Raw genomic sequence first — 17,101 nt, 5'->3', positions numbered from 1 at the left:
GGGAAAAGGAGTAATCCTATGTTTGTATGTGGATGACATACTAATCTTTGGGACAAGCTTCAATGTGATTGATGAAGTCAAGGACTTTCTGTCAAAGAGCTTTGACATGAAGGATTTGGGAGTGGCTGATGTGATACTAAACATCAAACTTCTAAGGGGAGAAAATGGTGGGGTAACACTTGTACAAACTCGCTATGTGGAAAAGGTACTGAGTCGCTTTGGTTATAGTGACTGCAAGCCCATGTCCACTCCCTATGATCCAAGCGTGATCCTGATAAAGAACCGAAGAATAATGAGAGATCAGTTGAGATACTCCTAAATTATCGGCTCGCTAATGTACTTGGCTAGTGCAACGAGGCCTGACATCTCATTTGCTGTGAGCAAATTAAGCCGGTTTGTTTCAAATCCGGGAGATGATCACTGGCGTGCTCTTGAAAGAATATTGCGCTATCTAAAGGGAACGTCGAGCTTTGGCATTCACTATACGGGGTACCCGAAGGTACTCGAGGGCTATTGTGATGCAAATTGGATATCTGATACTGATGAGTTAAAAGCCACAAGTGGATATACATTCACACTTGGAGGTGGCGCTGTTTCCTAGAAGTCTTGCAAGCAGACCATCTTAACAAGGTCAACAATGGAAGCAGAACTTGCAGCACTTGATACCGCTACTGTTGAGGCTGAATGGCTCCGTGAGCTCCTTATGGATTTGCCGGTGGTTGAAAAACCTGTGTCCGCAATTTCTATGAACTGTGATAACCAAACAGTAATTATCAAGATAAACAGTTCAAAGGACAACATGAAGACCACTAGGCATGTAAAGCGGCGGTTAAAATCTGTCAGAAAATTGAGAAACTCCGGAGTAATAGCATTGGACTATGTCCATACGTCTAAAAATCTAGCAGATCAATTTACTAAGGGACTATCGCGTAATGTGATAGATAGTGCATCGAGTGAGATGGGACTAAGACCCACATGAAGTTCTATCGTGGTGGCAACCTGTCCTATGTGATCGGAGATCCCGTGAATTAGGATGGTGAAACAAGCTATGGATAGACTGAGGGAAGAGACCCTTTTTAATAAAGGTCAATCTCTTGAGTAATGCACTTCTCTTCCTATCTGTATGGCAGGTTGGTAAATACCTCAATGTGATCCGAGTGGCTTAATGAGAAGCAAAGATGTCGGCCTACAGGGCATCTTAAAGGAACACACCTATGTGAGTTCGATTGCTAGTCGTAATCTATGAGATTTGGGTGATCTCTAGATACTCATGAATAGGCCAGGAGTATGACTTATATGCTCCAACCAGAGGGGATGCTACAGGCAGCCTAGTATCAGTAAAGGAATCGAGTGAGCCTCACTTTGCACAAAACTGTCAATTCAAGGCATAGTCCATTGGTCAGTTGTAAATGAGTGTAAACTCCTTTTCTAGATGGATGTTCAACTTAACAGTCTCCATCGAAACACTGGTATATCAAACAAGCTCAGATCTAAAGACATTAACTGTGGACTTCTGAAGTTTGGTGGGGATTGTTAGATTAATTTGGGCCAGGCCCATTATTTATTCTAATTAATCAAATAAACTTCAAAGGCCCACAATTATTGTTAAGGGGAAAAGTGATTAGTACCATATGGGAAATTCACTAAAAAGGTTATTAACTTAAATAGTGAGTCTTAGGACTCTCACATAGACAAGTTGAGAGGGAGAATCGGGAGGCCACACGCGCGCGCCGCCGCCGCCGAGCCGAGCCGCGTCGCCCGCCCACGCGCGCGCGCGATGCGACGCGCCGGGCCGGGGCCATGGGCCGTGGGCCGTGGCCTGGCTTGGTTTGGCCTGGTTTTGTCGCTTGGCCCAACCAAAACCCTAGCCGCCGCAGCCAACTCCCAACGCCCAACCACCCTGTCCAGGTTTATTCCCCCGACATGGCCTAATGGACAGATGGGGAATTGCGTGGCTATAATGAGGGGAGGGCGCCCCTCTTCCAGGTGTGCGAGACCCGACTCTTCCTCTTCCTCCTCTCCGCAACATATGAGCGCTGAGCTGTTCGTCTGCATCTCCGATCGAAGTTCCCTGCGCGCACAGGGAGCTTCGGTAGCAGGCCTCCGGAACTTCCCCCGTCAAGCGTACCTGCACGGGTAGGCGGGGAATCAAGTTTTTGGGGAGCGCCAGCTTCCCGGTGCGACTGCTGCCCCGTCTGCAGTTTCCTGTTCGGGGGCTTCTGCTTCCTGACGGGAGAGTCTCGTTCTACTGCTCCGACGCCGCACCTGCAGGAGCTTCCCGTGCTACTGCTGCTACACCGCACCTGCAGGAGCTTTCCGTGCCACTGCTCCGACACCGCACCTGCAGGAGCTTCCCGTGCTACTGCTGCGACACCGCACCTGCAGGAGCTTCCCGTGCCACTGCTCCGACACCGCAACTACAGGAGTCTCCCGGCGCGACCTCCTCTGCAACATGGTGGACACGAGGAGGACTGGTGGCCGCACCAACACCAACGACGGAGAAGATGGTGGCTCACTGTCCGCGGGTACCGGCAGTCCCACCCTAGGGTATAAATCTAATCCCACTGTGCGCTATTGTTTATATGCTATTCTGTTAGCGTTTTTAGCGCACTTGGTTGCTGCACTGTTAAATACTATCTGCAGTAGTGGTGCTGTTACAGTATGGTTAGTGGTACTGTTACTATTGTTTAAGTCGTATTTATGGATTAATATAAGTCGTAAATTGACCAAATGTTCAACAGTGATTCGGCTCAAATAATGCATTATCGTTTCCATTGTTAAGGTAGATATTTTTGCATGGTCACACACACGAACTCCCATGTTTGTTCAATCGCATGTAATTGATAGTTGACCGCATGATTTGTTTAAGATGCTACGTATCGTTCATCAAGGGTAGGGGTCTATGTGAGAGATTTGAACACAGGGTCCATACAATTAAATTCCAGACACGTGGGATGTGTCATGTCACTTAGTTTCAGACTCCAGGTGTTTTGGTCAAGATCATTAAGGATGAAGTCATCCCCAAAAGGAGATATTCCTCTAGATTTGAGGATACACCAATCCCCTGGAAGTCAATGGTACACGCGACGATGTTTCCTACCATCGGTGGCCTTGGCAATAGGCGGTGGTTGGTGCGGCGGCGGTCGGCCTTCATGTCGGGGTGCACACCAAGCGTGGGTGGGTGGCCTCGACCCTAGTGTAGAGTGGCGAGCTCCGTCACGCCACGCACGCACACGGGAGACATCCGCCCCCTTGGACAGGTGGACAAGGCTAGGGGCTGAAGCATGGGGCTAGGTGTGGGTGATGGTCGGTGCAGTGGTAGACGGGGCGGGCGGGGTCGAAGCTATAAGCAGAGGGTTGGCATGTCCGGAGGCAGTAGCTGACAAAAGCTAGTGTGGTTAGTTACGGGGATGAAACCCAGATATGTGTGAAAAAAGGAAGAAAAAGATGAGAGAGCACGACATGCAGATCCGTGTGACGGATGTCTAACAAATGCCAAACGGTGATGAATCCTCCCGTTCTCTATTCTTTCAACCAAACATTGCGTTTTAGAAAACTAGAATCGCTCCTTGTCTTCAAACTTAACCGCGCGGAGCTAGACGAATAGCCCTTCTATTTCACTATAATTATATATTCGTTCAAAAAAAAAGGTGTTTTCGTGATTTTTCGATTCCCCTACAATACCGTTGTAATACCCACGGTAAAGGTTCCAGGTTGCTGTCCATGTTCCCTGTGTAATAAGCAAAGCAACTCATTCAATGGCGATGCTCTACCAAAGAAAATAATTCGGTAGACAAATCATTGGCTTTGTTCAGCCATCATCGTCTATTTACTATTACTAGTAGTACTAATAAGTACTTATACGGTGGTGCACCTTTGTATTAGGTATACATTAACCATCTCCAGGCTCTTTCTTCTCTTTTCCCTGGGGCAAAGGAAGCCACTAAATACCTTCGCCGTACGCATTTGTGCGAAGACTAAATTAAAGTGACGACAAGCCGGTACGCAATTAACGAAATTCGGCCACCCCCCGCCACTACTACTACTACCGTAATATCTAACGAAATATCCGTATATCCCACAGCGACAAAAATGAAACAACGCCTGATGATCACCGATTGGCCTATATATATATAAGAACCGTTCTCAACGCCTAAACAGCCTTGTCCATTGATCAAGATCCCTTTCCTGACTCACCTCACTCTACTACAGTCTTGGTGTCGTCTGCTTCAACATTACGCCAACATCTCGCTAGGAAACACATGGCTTGCACTCCGCGCGGCCTGCTTCTGGCCATTGTCCTCCTCGTCGCCGTCGCCGTCGCCGTCGTGCCGGCGTCCGCAAAGGACTACACGGTCGGCGACTCGTCCGGGTGGAAGCCCGGAGTGGACTACACTGCCTGGGCTAAGGGCAAGCCGTTCGGCATCGGCGACACGCTCTGTACGTGCCAAATAAAACTCGTCATTCATACAGTAATCGCCAATACTGTCAATGCAGCATGTTCTCTTAATGTCAGTAGCACGTTCGTTCGTCCTCGGGTATCTCATGAACGAAAAAATGCAGTGACCGCGTCTTCCCGGGTTTTGCAGCGTTCCAGTACAGCTCATCGCACTCGGTGCTGGAGGTGAGCGAGGCGGACCACAGCGCGTGCTCGGCGAGCAACCCGCTGCGGTCGCACGGGGACCAGAGCACCACCGTCCCGCTCACCAAGGCCGGCACCCGCTACTTCATCTGCGGCGCCCCCGGCCACTGCGCCTCGGGGATGAAGCTCGCCATCACCGTCTCCGGCGGCAGCGACAGCGGCAGCAGCAGCGCCAGCCCCGCCATGCGGGCGACGAACACGACGCCGGCGGCTGGTGGCGCGACGACGACGGCCGACGCGGGCGAGTCGGACTCGAGCGCGGCTGGTACCGGGGCCCGCCTCGCGACCGGCCTGCTGTTCGCGGCCGTGGGCCTCGCAGCCCTGATGATGGGCTGAATTGAGGACCCGCTAGGGAAAAGGCAATGCGGTTTCATGATTTTCCTATTTGGTTTCGTGCGTTCTCTGCTGAGTCCCCGGCCAGCCGGGCTCCGACCTGCACATGTTTGATCCGCTATACTCCGTATGCCCTACTACGCCACTACCATAGCAGTAGCAGGTTAATACTGTACGTCCAAATCTGTATTTTTGGTGATTTTTGGCTACTCGCGATATAGTTCTGTTGTTCCTTATACTGAGAAATAAAACTTCATCTTTACAATTAGATCTGATCAAATTGAGCCCGGCCCGAACCTGATGGGTTTTATCCCGCCCACGAACGTTACTAGACAGTGCTTGGGCACATATCCCGCTGCTTAGAAGAAAATTTCTTAGCCCGAGTCCGGCCTAAAATACTTTTTTCTCTCTATTTTACACTATAAAATACCGGGTAGCCTGCCTAGGCCTGGCCTGAAAATTTTTAAACCCGACATGCCCATTGATCAAAATAACTGGGCTTTTTTTTTTGCCTGACCTGACCTGACCCCGGCCCAGCCCGCAAAATGCTGACAACACTCTAGCTTCTAGGGATGCAACTTTTTGACAGGGACCGGCAATTAAAAAGCATTTTCTACTTCGTCTTTGAACGGCCGTCGTACTGTTGTACAGTTGCAGAGATTTTGTATGACGTCTCAACCCAAGCCACGGCGCACGGCAAAAAAAGGAACGTGAAGTAATATTAACGAGCAAACGCTGCTCTTTTCGAGAGCACTCCAAAGGCCGGCAACAGAACGACCTAGAAAAGCACTCCATTCTAAATTTCTAAATTATTTGATACTTTAGCTTAGGCTACGGTGCTTTGCACTTAGGCCCCGGTGAATACCACATTAAGGTGACAGGATTCGAACCTACGGCCCTCTGTACGTAAAACAGATTCTTTTTTCAAGGACCCGGCGACAGCTCTCTCTAAACGGTAGGGGAACCCAGTGAAATCAGTAATCATCGCACTCCCACTCCTCTTGCTCCAATTCCCTCTCTTCCTGCTAAAGCTCCAACTTATCCAGACTGGTCAACAATTCTTCCTTTATTCTCCTAATCTCTCTATTCACATTTGCACTTCACCCCTAAAACACTTTCTCTCATCTGTTGTAAATGTACTCAAAAGGCTTCCCCAATTCTCCTTTTAACAACCGTGCATGCCACCTCCATCCTAAATACACAACACTATGTTCTATTCGTTTGAACTATTTCAGCAGTATTTTTCAGCGAGCGAACAGTGTTTTCCTCTCACAATAAATTAGTATAAGTATCAGCATACAGCCAAATTTCAACGAAACGAATAGATGCATAGTTAAATTGATTTATCTAGAAAAATCAAAATATCTTATAATTTAATTTAGAGCGGGTAGCGTAGAAAACAATCAGCAGATTTTGTTCTTTACACATGCGGCTTCTGCTCAAACCCAAGATTTTACCAAGCGCGCATCCAACCCCGATTGGATACAGTCGATCTCAATCAAGAGCACAAGCACGAAGGAGATTTTCTGCTCAAGCAAGGAACACAGAAGATAACATGACATGAGAATGACATCATCTCTCCGCACAAAGGTTTGATCGAGCGAGGGCAGCAAGGCTGCTTAACTGCCAATACCTAGTACCCAACGGCACGCAAGAATGCGCCACCAAACCTCAACAAACACACACCCAGTTTCCTCACCGGCATCACCTATTCAAATCAAAACCATCGGGGGAAAAAAAACCGACGAGTAGAAGACCGCTTCACCTTCCCAATTGGAACCCTGCCAGCCGCTGACTTGTGCCGCTTCGCTCAGTTAGAGCAACCATGAAGCATCCGAGCAGAGCAGTCAGTTCCTTTCAGAACGCGCTCGAAAAGATTAGCTGATTAGGTAACCAATCTTCACCAAGAACTGACGTTTTCGTATATTTCCCGGCCTTTTTGGCGCGCATGGATATCTCGGATCCCTGCACTGCACAGAGAGCATACTATGGCTCAAGCTAGCGTTGTTCTGGCTCTGTGCGCCCTGCTCCTCGTCCCCGGTGTGGCACGGAGAGCCGAGGCGGTCTCGTACAACGTCGGCAACAGCGCGGGGTGGGATCTCAGCGCCGACTTGCCGTCGTGGGCCGACGGCAAAACCTTCAACGTCGGCGATGTTCTAGGTACGAACCTTGGCTGGCAACATCATCATCCCCTGCTCTGTCTCGTACAAGAGCGAAAATGTGTCGGGTTCAGGTTTTGTTAGTTTCCTTTGCCACCGTTCGATCCGAAACCAAAAGCAGACGACGTCCCTGATCGTGCTGCGAGACGCATCCATACGTGTTTGACTTGTTATGCAACATAAGATCACACATAATTTGCTTACAAGTACGTTCGTTCCCCTTGATCCAGTGTTTCAGTACTCCAACTACCACACGCTGGACGAAGTCGACGAGGCCGGGTTCAACAACTGCAGCGCCGCGAACGCGCTCCTGTCCCAGAACGACGGCAACACCACGGTGCCGCTGACGGCGCCCGGCGACCGGTACTTCATCTGCGGCAATCAGCTGCACTGCCTGGGCGGGATGAAGCTGCACGTGCTCGTCAACCAGCCGGCTGGAGGAGCTCCGGCGGGCGCCCCGACACAGTCCCCGCCGCAGACGGCCTCCGGGGCCGCCCTTGGGCCCAGCACCGACGACGCGGGCATCCCCTGGCTCGTGCTCGGCGGGTGCCACCGAGCTACGGTGGGCCCCCTGCTGGTGACGTGGCTATTCGTACTAGAAGCAGCTCTACTTGTATGAGGATTGAGGAAGAGGTGTTTTGATTTTTGAGTTAAATGCACCAGAGCTCCATTAACTTGTGAGAATGTTTTGGTTAGGTCTATCAACTTTCAAAGTGGCTTTTTAGGTCCATAAACTTTGTACGCCGTATCACTTAGGTCCATACCTCTCTACGTAGGCTTCTCGTGCTGATGTGGCATAATGACGTGGCCATGCGGGCGTGCAGTTGGCTTCCTCCGGCGGCAAGTTCTCCTAGACCTCCGCCACCCAGCATCTCCTGGCACCTCGAGCGGCTGCTGGAGACCGGCGCGGGGTCGGACGTCACCTTCTCCGTGGAGGACGACGAGTTCCAGGCGCACACGCTGGTGGTCAACGAGCGGGCGCCGGCCCTCCTGTGGAAGACATGGGCGGAGGTGGTGAAGAGCAAGAAGGGCAAGAAGAAGAAGAAGGACAGGAAGATGATGATATGGATCGAGGGCATCAAAGCCGTTGTCTTCAAGGCCCTGCTCCACTTTGTTTACATGGACGAGCTACCGCCGATGGACGACCTAGTGCACGCCGCCGGAGCCGGGAAGCAGCCATCATCGAGCAGCATGGCGCGGTTGGTCGGTAATCTGCTGGCGGCCGCGGAGCGGTACCAGCTGGTGGAGAGGATGCGGCCCCTGTGCGAGAACCTGCTGTGCGAGCTGATCACGCCGGAGAACGCCGCGGCCACGCTGGAGCTGGAGGAGGGGACGAAGCGCCGCCGCGAGGCACTCCTTCCCGGCCAAGGCCGAGGCCGGGTGTCCAGCAGCCGCTGGGAACGAGAACGACAACGCGCACCGCCTCGCACGGTAGGGCCCGGGTGTCCTCCTGGTCGGCCCGGGCGCTGCTGCCGGGTGGCATCATCGGCGAGCGCACGAAGCAGCAGCGGCAGCGGCAGCAGTAGTGCGGCAACGACAACGGGAACAAGAACCCCAGCATGTGGCGCGCGGACTCGACGTGCATCGGGTGGCTGGACGCGCAACGGGCCGGGTCGGTGGTGTACGTCTCGTTCGGCAGCTGGGTGGGGTCGATCGGCCCGGACAAGGTCCGCGAGCTGGCGCTAGGGCTCGAGGCCACGGGCCGCCCGTTCCTGTGGGCGCTCAAGCGCGACGCGTCCTGGCACACGGGACTCCCCGATGGGTTCGCGGACCGCGTGGCAGGGCAGGGCAAGCTCGTGGACTGGGCGCCGCAGTAGGACGTGCTCCGCCACGCCGTCGTGGGGTGCTACCTCGCGCCACTGCAGCTGGAACTCCACGCTGGAGGCCATCCAGCACGGGGTGCGCTTGTACACCGACGCGCTCGTCTGCGTCGGTGTCGGCGTCTTCGTGGCGGCAATGCCTGATGATGGGCTCGGCGGGCGCCGAACATGCAGCAGTTGCTTCGTTAGGACGTCCTCGAGGACGTCGCTGAGGAGAGCGGGGCAGCTGGTCTTGAGCTCCCGGTACTCCTCTGTCGCCGTCGCGGCCTCCCAGTCGTCGGCGACGTAGCCGATGCACAGGTCCTGGAGCTCGCGGCAGTTGTCGCGGCCGTTCACCAGCGACAGCGTCGAGATCACGCTCCCTACGCCGTCCGTGCGGACGCGCTCCCACAGCATCCTCTCGCACATGAGCCGCAGCCTGTCCAGGCCATAGAGATCCACAGCCACCAGCAGGTCCTGCGCCATGGACATGGAGGTGGCGGCCGCCTCCTCGCCGCCGTCCTCTTCGTCCGCCGGGGGCAGCTCGTCCGTGTAGATGAAGTGGAGCATGGCCCTGAACACGGGGGCGCTCACGTCGTGGACCCTGAACCACTCGAGGCTGCTGTCCCTGCTGTCCCAGGAGAACTTGGCCCTGAACACCGACGAGCGCATGGCGAGCACCAGCCGGTGCGCGTCGAACGAGCAGCTCCTCTCCACGGCGAGTGTCACGTCCGCACGCTGCCCGCTGTCCAGCAGGACCCTTAGGAACCGGGTGAAGTCGCCCTCGTAGGTGGCGCCGGAGGTCCAGGAGAACTTGCCGCCAGAGGAAGCCAACTGCACGCCCGCATGGCCACGTCATCATGCCACATCAGCACGAGAAGCTAACGTGGGGAGGTATGGACCTAAGTGATACGGCGTACAAAATTTATGGACTCAAAAAGTCACTTTGGAAGTTAATGGACCTAACCGAAACCTCCTCACAAGTTAATGGACCTCTGGTGCATTTAACTCTTTGATTTTTATACTAAGCGCGGTTTGCAAGCGCGACATGCGACTGACACGAGTTCTCGATTTCGTCCACTTAAAGGCTCGCTTGTTTAGGCAAAATACCTGACAACACAACAGTCTAGACCCTCGATTTCGAATATTTGGTGGCGTGGAGTCATGGGCTGCTGGCTTACATGGTATAGTATTTTCTTTCGTAACAAATTAGCGAATAGTATTTTTCAGTCTGACCAACAAGTCACTGACACGTATCGTAATCTTCAGTCACAGATATACTGGAGTTTCCTACGTTGACCCTACATTAAACCAAGTCACGGCCATGCCATTGTGTAAAACAGATGGCTAGCACAGGAGGCGGGGTTTTTTCCTTAGGGGCATATGCCCCTGCCTAATTCACCGTTGGTCTCTCGTACAGTGCGGTCTCTCCCCTGCAGCGCACATCCAATAATGCGCTGGGTAACAGCATATGCCCCTGAAGGCAAAATTAACTTTCATGACTACCCCACAAATCACTACCCTACATCTAGAGTAACACCCATCTTGTAAACCAAGTCATATCTTCAGTCATCAGGCAGCATGGCAACGGCGCGGCGATCATCGTGGTGTGGGACGGCGGTTTGAACATCGGGGATGGGGCGGGGGCCGGGGGGACACACATTGTAGATGCATGGGGCTCAGTGAGAGCAATGGCCCTGATTCCAACAGCTCAACGCTATCTACATCGTCGGGATTGAAGAAATCAAAGCCGTGGAGGTCAGTAGGGGCGGGGAGCTCAACGCTGGTGATATTAGTAGCAGTGGTTGGGGCAGCGGGGCGAGCATCCGGTGCGGCGAGAGCTGGCAGGTCAATGGTGGGGAGCTCAACGATAGTATGATTGAGGAAGTCGCCGGCGACGAAGTCGAAGCTGAGGGCAGCGGTGGAGACAAGGTCAGCATCGGACCATCGGTGGGTGGGCGTGGTAGTAAGCACTTATGAAGTCACCGCCGCTGAGGTTGAGGCAGCCGGTTGTGGCACCGAGGCAGAACCCGTTGTGGTTGAAATCCTCGAGGACGAATCTGTTGTCCTAAGTCGCCGGTGGCGCCGGTGCCCAGCCCGCTAAGGTCAAGGCCACCGCTGTTGTTGCCGAGACCGAATCCGCCCTCTCCGCCGGTGGTGCCGGTGCCCAGCCCGCTGAACAGCGGCAAAGCTGTAGTATGATAAGGGGGGTGCACATGCAACCCCCACCCAAATTTCAAAAATTAGTTATAATGACCAAATTTTCAACGCACTATGAGCCCATAAGACAAGTGCACTCCTTCAATTTCCTCTAGCCTCGCCAGTGTCGCTGAGGTTGCCCTCTTTGCCGGTGGCGCCGAACCCAACCCGCTGAGGTCGATTCCGCCGTTGTGTTTGGCGAGGCTGAATCCGCCCTCTTCGTCGGTGGCCCCGAACCAAAAGCCGGAACCAATTTCAGTCGTGGACTCTCCTCCACCAGGCGGTGTCTGTGCTTGATGCTTCACCAGCATACACTTCAAAGGGATGTGGAGGCGAGTTCATGAATTTCTAAATCTCGTCGAAGAACGCAAACCTCTTATTCTTTGGGCAGTTCTGTCGGACTACGTCGTTGTAGTTATGTTTCAGTCTTCGAATTTTTTCGCTGCATCACTGCCCAGAATACACAATACCCGTCTCACCAGTCAGTTGCCTGTACTTTCAAGAAGGGGACCACTGTTAGCTTATTTTTACCGAGACGACAAGATCAAAAGCAGAATTATTAATTAGTAGCACCTCACTAACTCCTCCCACTGGATATCTGAATCTCCTTCGGCGAAAAGGCTTTTTGATTCTCTCCTCAGCCGGATCAACTTTGTGGGTGTGCTCGTTCGGCATGAGCCTCTGCCTTAGTCACACGACTCCGCTGCTGCCCACCGATCCAGGCTGTAGGTCGGGCAGAACCACCACCGATCCAGGCTGCAGGTCGGGCGAAAGCTCGTGCGGAAGCTGATCGTCGTCCATGGCTCCGCACGACCACACACTTCTGCTAACTCCCCAGAGAATGTAACAGAGGAAGTAGTGAAGAGAATTCACTTTCAATCGAAATGCCGTGCAACTACTAGGCACTAAAGTCCTACTAGCCCTAGCGCATTGAAATGCCAGCTTCAGAGAAAGGCGTTGGCGCCCTAACTCACGTACGCAATTTCCTTTTCTTCTCCTAAACTTTAGTCCCTACGACACATGCATGAAGTATTAAATATAAACTCATTACGAAATTAAATACATAGATTGAGACTATTTTGCGAGACGAATCTTTTAAACCTAATCAGTCCATGATTTGACAATAAATTGCTATAGTAACACATGTGTTAATAACGAACTAATTAGGCTTAATAAATTCGTCTCGCGGATTACAAACGGATTCTGTAATTTATTTTTTTATTAGTATCCAAACACTCCCATATAATACCACATATGACACTCTAAACTTTAGCCCCTGTATTCCAACACCCCCTTACCCATCTAATGAGAACTCCGAGAATCTACCGTAATCTTGGAAAAAATTTATGCGGCACCGTCGCATGGAGGCAGCTGCGGCACCGCTCTGATTGCTTTCGTATCAGCGTGTGAATCTGGATGCACAGAGTGGACCAAGATTAGACGGTGTCACACGCTGACTCACCGCCGCATAGAATTTTTTCCGTAATCATCTTACCGTAAAGTCCGAAGTGTGTCTTTTTTTTTTTAAATCACCTCACTCTTTGTTGATGCACTTGATCAACAGAATTACAAATGCCAAAAGGCGATTCTAAAAACCAGACATACGTATCAAAAGAAATCAAACTCCTAGCTAGAGTATGAGCACCAACATTTGAATTCCTATTCTCATGGACAAAATCAACCAAAAAAAATCATGAGCCCTGATCTGAATTTCCTTCAGGATTTGGCCATATGGACTCATATTTCTTCCTTCCATGCTTCTGATAGCATTGACACAATCTAATGCCAACCGTAATGAAGTTAACAATAGATCAACCGCCAAAGCAAGTCCTTCTCTACAGGCCATCGCCTCGGCAATTTCCAGTTCAGTGATTCCATCAAGAACCACCCCCCGAAGCTTCCAGAAAAATGCCGACCGGATCACGGGCTATCGCCGCCACTTATGCCCTTCTCAGATTTTTAGAAATTACCATGCAACCTGTTGGTGGCGGCAACCATCGTGGCCTTTGACTCTGAACTTGTGCCTTTACTGCCTGAGTTGGCTTTGCCGCTTGAAGCTCGACAATATATTTGTTGATGATGCTATATGTTGAAAGCGGGCTCTGGAAAATATTTTCATGGATCACCTTCCTTCTTGCATACCAAATTGCCCACATAGTCACCAACACCCGTATGAGATCAGCATGCGGCATTATTTCTATCAAGTTCGTCAACCAACCTCTTGAGTTCTCCTCCTACATCTCACAGAGGTGTTCAACGATTTCCTCACTCTCCAATGCCATACACACCTCGCCATATTACACTCCAGCAAGCTAAGGAGTGTTTCTAGGAATCAAGAGCCCCGCACAAAGCACAACGGTCATGGTCTACCATATTTTGATGGTGGAGAACATCAGCCGACGGCAGGGAGTGCCTGGCAAGCCTCCATAGAAACACCCACACTTTTGAGGGCACCATGACCTGCCACAAAGATGTCCACTCTTTTTCCTCTTCTTTTTTCTATTTGATCTTGCTGTATTTTCTGATAAAGTAAGCCTCATTATAAGCATCCTATATGCAGAATGAACGGTAAAATATCCCTTCTTGTCATGGTGCCAAGCTCAGAAGTCTGGTTGGCTCCGATTGCATAGAGAGATATTGAGTATCACATCTATATCAGCTTGCGTGAAAAAAACTTGAAGTTTTGCCTGATCCCAAGCTGTCGATGTATGATCAATCAGCTCACTCACAAGCTATGGTGGATGTGGAGCTACGCTAGGTACCGGCCTTCGCATGCTATCCGACGGAAGCCAGTCCATACTCCAAATAGAAGTGGTCGAACACGTGCCTATTTGTAACACTCTCGGTGTTACATTATACAGTTTTTGCTAAAACACTACATGAGCATCATACTTATTTGTACATGGGTGTAATATAGGGTATAAATCAACGTACGGCACTTGAAACGTTCATCTGAAACAAGAAACAAATGTTACAGCTCATGTCGCTTTATATCGTTTAGTATTCTAAGTGAATTTTTATCGAACAAAAATGCTATAGAACGCTTATGCGAAACTTGATAAAGTTCGTAGTACGAACTTCGTAGGCGACGATAAAATACGTGCGGTCGAGCACGGGGTTCGCTAGCTAATGTATCAAGTAGCTTGGAAAAGGAATTCGATGCGAAACCATTTGAAGCTTAGTCATTTCGCGTAAGTTTGAAAATGGGTCGACGAAGCCATGTTCGGTAATTTTTGTAGAACGATAGGGTTAAGAAGCGGCGAGGTGTTTTGGCTTAGTTTGATAGCCCTATGTACCCGCTTGAGGATAAAACGACTGGTTTGGCTTTCAGATCATCGAATTGGTTGTTGTAGCAGCTTTAAAAAGTGTGCAAGTCACGTGTTGAGCACTGCCAGCGCCTGAGCGCGGTCACCACCCGGCTCTCGGCGTTGCTGCGCTGGCCAGCCATCGCGCCTACGCGCACACCGCGCGTTTGGCTCTGCGCAGCTGTCCACGGCCTCCTGCTGCCACGCTCTGGCGCACCGCACGCACCCGCATTGGGCCCGGTAGGCCTGCCTGCTCTGCCCCTTCCCATCATGTCCGCCTAAGGCTGCTGCTCGCCGTCGAATCGCGTTGCATCGCTCGCACTACGCGTCGTCCGGCGCTGCCGCACAGCTACTGCTCCCATTGACGTTGGTTGTGCGTGCGCGTGGGCTTGCCCTGCTTGCCTCGTTCTCACGCTTGCACGTGAGACCACGTCAAAAGTTCCCGTCACGTCACCTAGGAGGTCGCCGGCCGGCCGAGCCGAGCGCGCCAAAGCCAAACCAATGCGCTGGCCCCCTTTCCTTGTACCGAGCACGTTTGGTAGTCGAGTGGAAGGACAGCTTCGTGCCTAACCGGCCACTGTTGCGGTGGTACAAGGGAGGGGCGTCAATTTAAGTTTTGCCATCGCTGGCCACCATAAGTCCATAGGCGTCGCTCCTGCAAATTGGCCTCGCATACTCCATGACTTTCCAATTAACCGTACACACTACGAGCTCAGATAGTTAGCTTTTGATTGGAGTCGTCCCGATGTTCGTTCGGCCTACAGTGAGGTAATGCGGGGTGTTCCCCTCGCGGTGGTCCACCATGGCCGTCGGAGTGGGCGCACGGCCAGGGCATCACATGGTGTTTCGCTGTTTCAATTAGGCTGTGCATTACGCAGTGATTGACTTGGTGACCTCGCTCATGTAGTGGTTTCACCGGTGGAGCCACGGGTCGCCGAGAACGTCGTCGCCGCTCTCGCCGAGAACCAGAGCGACCCTGCGTATGTGGCTAGTTGCCTTGTCGTGCCTCGCGACCTCGTCCAAGCCATCCTATGTGTCGCTAGTAAGGCCCTCCTACTCCTAGGATAGCTGGGTGAGTCAATTGGGGCCGAGGCTCACCGGAGTGTGTGGCCACCGTCGGCGGATGACATGTCGTCACTATGTCCGTGGCCGGTTGGATTGGGAGAAGGATGGCCTTATGTAGAACCTCTAGGGGGTTATCGGTACTCTAGGGATGGAGGCTAGGAGTAGTGGTAGAGCTAGGCTGGACGTTTAGCCAGCATCGGCGTCACCGCGACCAAACCCCACCATGGTGCACGACCGTGCCTCTATACGCCACCAATCGCGATGCAAGATACCTCGTTCAACTGGGTTTGCGTCGAGGAGTGTCTCGGTGGCAAGTATTGCTGCCGAGAGGGTCGGTGCTCGCCGGCGTTGGCCGAAAATGCCGCGGCCACTATTAAATCTGGCCAGGGGTGTCAAAACGTAAATTCAAGACGAGACGGTGGGATAAATGCGAGCGTCAATGAGAGAGTAGAATAGTAGGAGGGACGACGGAGTCATTTAGTAGAAATCCGGGGTCTCTTTTGCATATTCGCCGGCACGCGCGGGTCCTCCCCGCCGTGGGCCGTCATCACTCTGGGCTGGGCCGCGCCATGTGGGCCGCACCGTGCGCTGCGCGTACGCTCGCACGTCGCGTCGGTTTGGGCCGCGCAGTAGAATTCCTTTTTCAATTCTCCAGTGAATTACCGACGTTTATTCAATATAATTTCTAGCTGAACTTTGATAAATTGTAGTAAATTGTGTAGTTGTCTAAAAATAGTGAAACCAATTTTGTTAAGTTTACAAAAATACCATCTACTTGTTAGTGTAGTTAGATTACAGTTAGTTGTGACAATGGTATGTTCATAAATTCAAACTAGAGAGCTTATTATTATGTAGATTAATAATTATAGAAATTTTTGTGGTAAATTGGTCATAGCTATAGCTATAAAATTTTTACAGTAGGCTCACTAGATTATTATGTACTTGCTGTAAATTTTGTAGCCTTAGAGTAGGTTAACAAATAGAGTAGCTATTATCCCTGCTTTATCATATGTAGCGTAAATCAGCATTAGGAGTAAGAATACCGATAGTTGCTATAATAATGTATGCCATACTTCATACTTCTTATTGGTAACAAACTAACAATAGATAACTTAGTACCGTGATCGGTAGCACTAGCTTAGTAGTTAGACAGGTGTACTTTATTTTAGGAGTTGTTGTTGCTATATTACTAAGTATGGCATCATCATTTCATGCATGTAGATCATGAGTTGATAGAGTTCGTGTCCGTCGATGAACAGGAGTATGAGGAAGTCATCGAGGAGTACGAGGAGCAGATCCTCATGTAGCAGGGAGCCCTGGAGCCTTTTGGTGCTGACTTTGCTGACCCGTCGCCTGCCCAAGGCAAGCCCCGGTGCATAACCCCTATTTTATGATCGTTGAATATATATATATATATATATATATATATATATATATATATATATATATGATGTGCATTTAAGTTACAGGCATTTTCTAGAAACTACATGCATAAATGTATCTACCCATGAGTCATACTAGTATAGGTCGAGTAGTTGCTATGCTCAGGATATCGGTAGCGTGAGTAATCTACCGTTACTCACAAATAGGTGATAAATA

The 17,101-nt window shown here is 51.1% G+C and overlaps 2 protein-coding genes across 2 annotated transcripts; both read left to right on the top strand.

Moving 5' to 3' along the window:
• Positions 1–4,175: 4,175 nt before the first annotated feature.
• Positions 4,176–5,221, top strand: LOC136498586 (mavicyanin-like). The gene is made up of 2 exons (XM_066494480.1): positions 4,176–4,440; positions 4,590–5,221. The coding sequence occupies exons 1-2, from the start codon at positions 4,263–4,265 to the stop codon at positions 4,976–4,978; spliced, it is 567 nt and encodes a 188-aa protein (XP_066350577.1). The 5' UTR covers positions 4,176–4,262; the 3' UTR covers positions 4,979–5,221.
• Positions 5,222–6,942: 1,721 nt separating this feature from the next.
• LOC136495314 (stellacyanin-like) lies at positions 6,943–7,776 on the top strand. Its single transcript, XM_066491275.1, has 2 exons — positions 6,943–7,135; positions 7,365–7,776. The coding sequence occupies exons 1-2, from the start codon at positions 6,964–6,966 to the stop codon at positions 7,751–7,753; spliced, it is 561 nt and encodes a 186-aa protein (XP_066347372.1). The 5' UTR covers positions 6,943–6,963; the 3' UTR covers positions 7,754–7,776.
• The last annotated feature ends 9,325 nt before the right edge of the window (positions 7,777–17,101 follow it).

This window comes from Miscanthus floridulus, chromosome 12, assembly GCF_019320115.1.
Source record: "Miscanthus floridulus cultivar M001 chromosome 12, ASM1932011v1, whole genome shotgun sequence".
NCBI lineage: Eukaryota > Viridiplantae > Streptophyta > Magnoliopsida > Poales > Poaceae > Miscanthus > Miscanthus floridulus.
The sequence above is the reverse complement of the archived record's forward strand: the minus strand, read 5'-3'. Positions and strand labels throughout refer to the sequence as shown.

What these genes read in the sequence shown, in the direction of transcription:
- LOC136498586 (XM_066494480.1), top strand. Translation starts at nt 4,263, where the DNA reads ATGGCTTGCACTCCGCGCGGCCTGCTTCTGGCCATTGTCCTCCTCGTC. An exon ending in CGGCATCGGCGACACGCTCT is followed by an intron (nt 4,441 to 4,589) that starts GTACGTGCCAAA and finishes CGGGTTTTGCAG; the next exon opens with CGTTCCAGTACAGCTCATCG.
- LOC136495314 (XM_066491275.1), top strand. Translation starts at nt 6,964, where the DNA reads ATGGCTCAAGCTAGCGTTGTTCTGGCTCTGTGCGCCCTGCTCCTCGTC. An exon ending in CAACGTCGGCGATGTTCTAG is followed by an intron (nt 7,136 to 7,364) that starts GTACGAACCTTG and finishes CCCTTGATCCAG; the next exon opens with TGTTTCAGTACTCCAACTAC.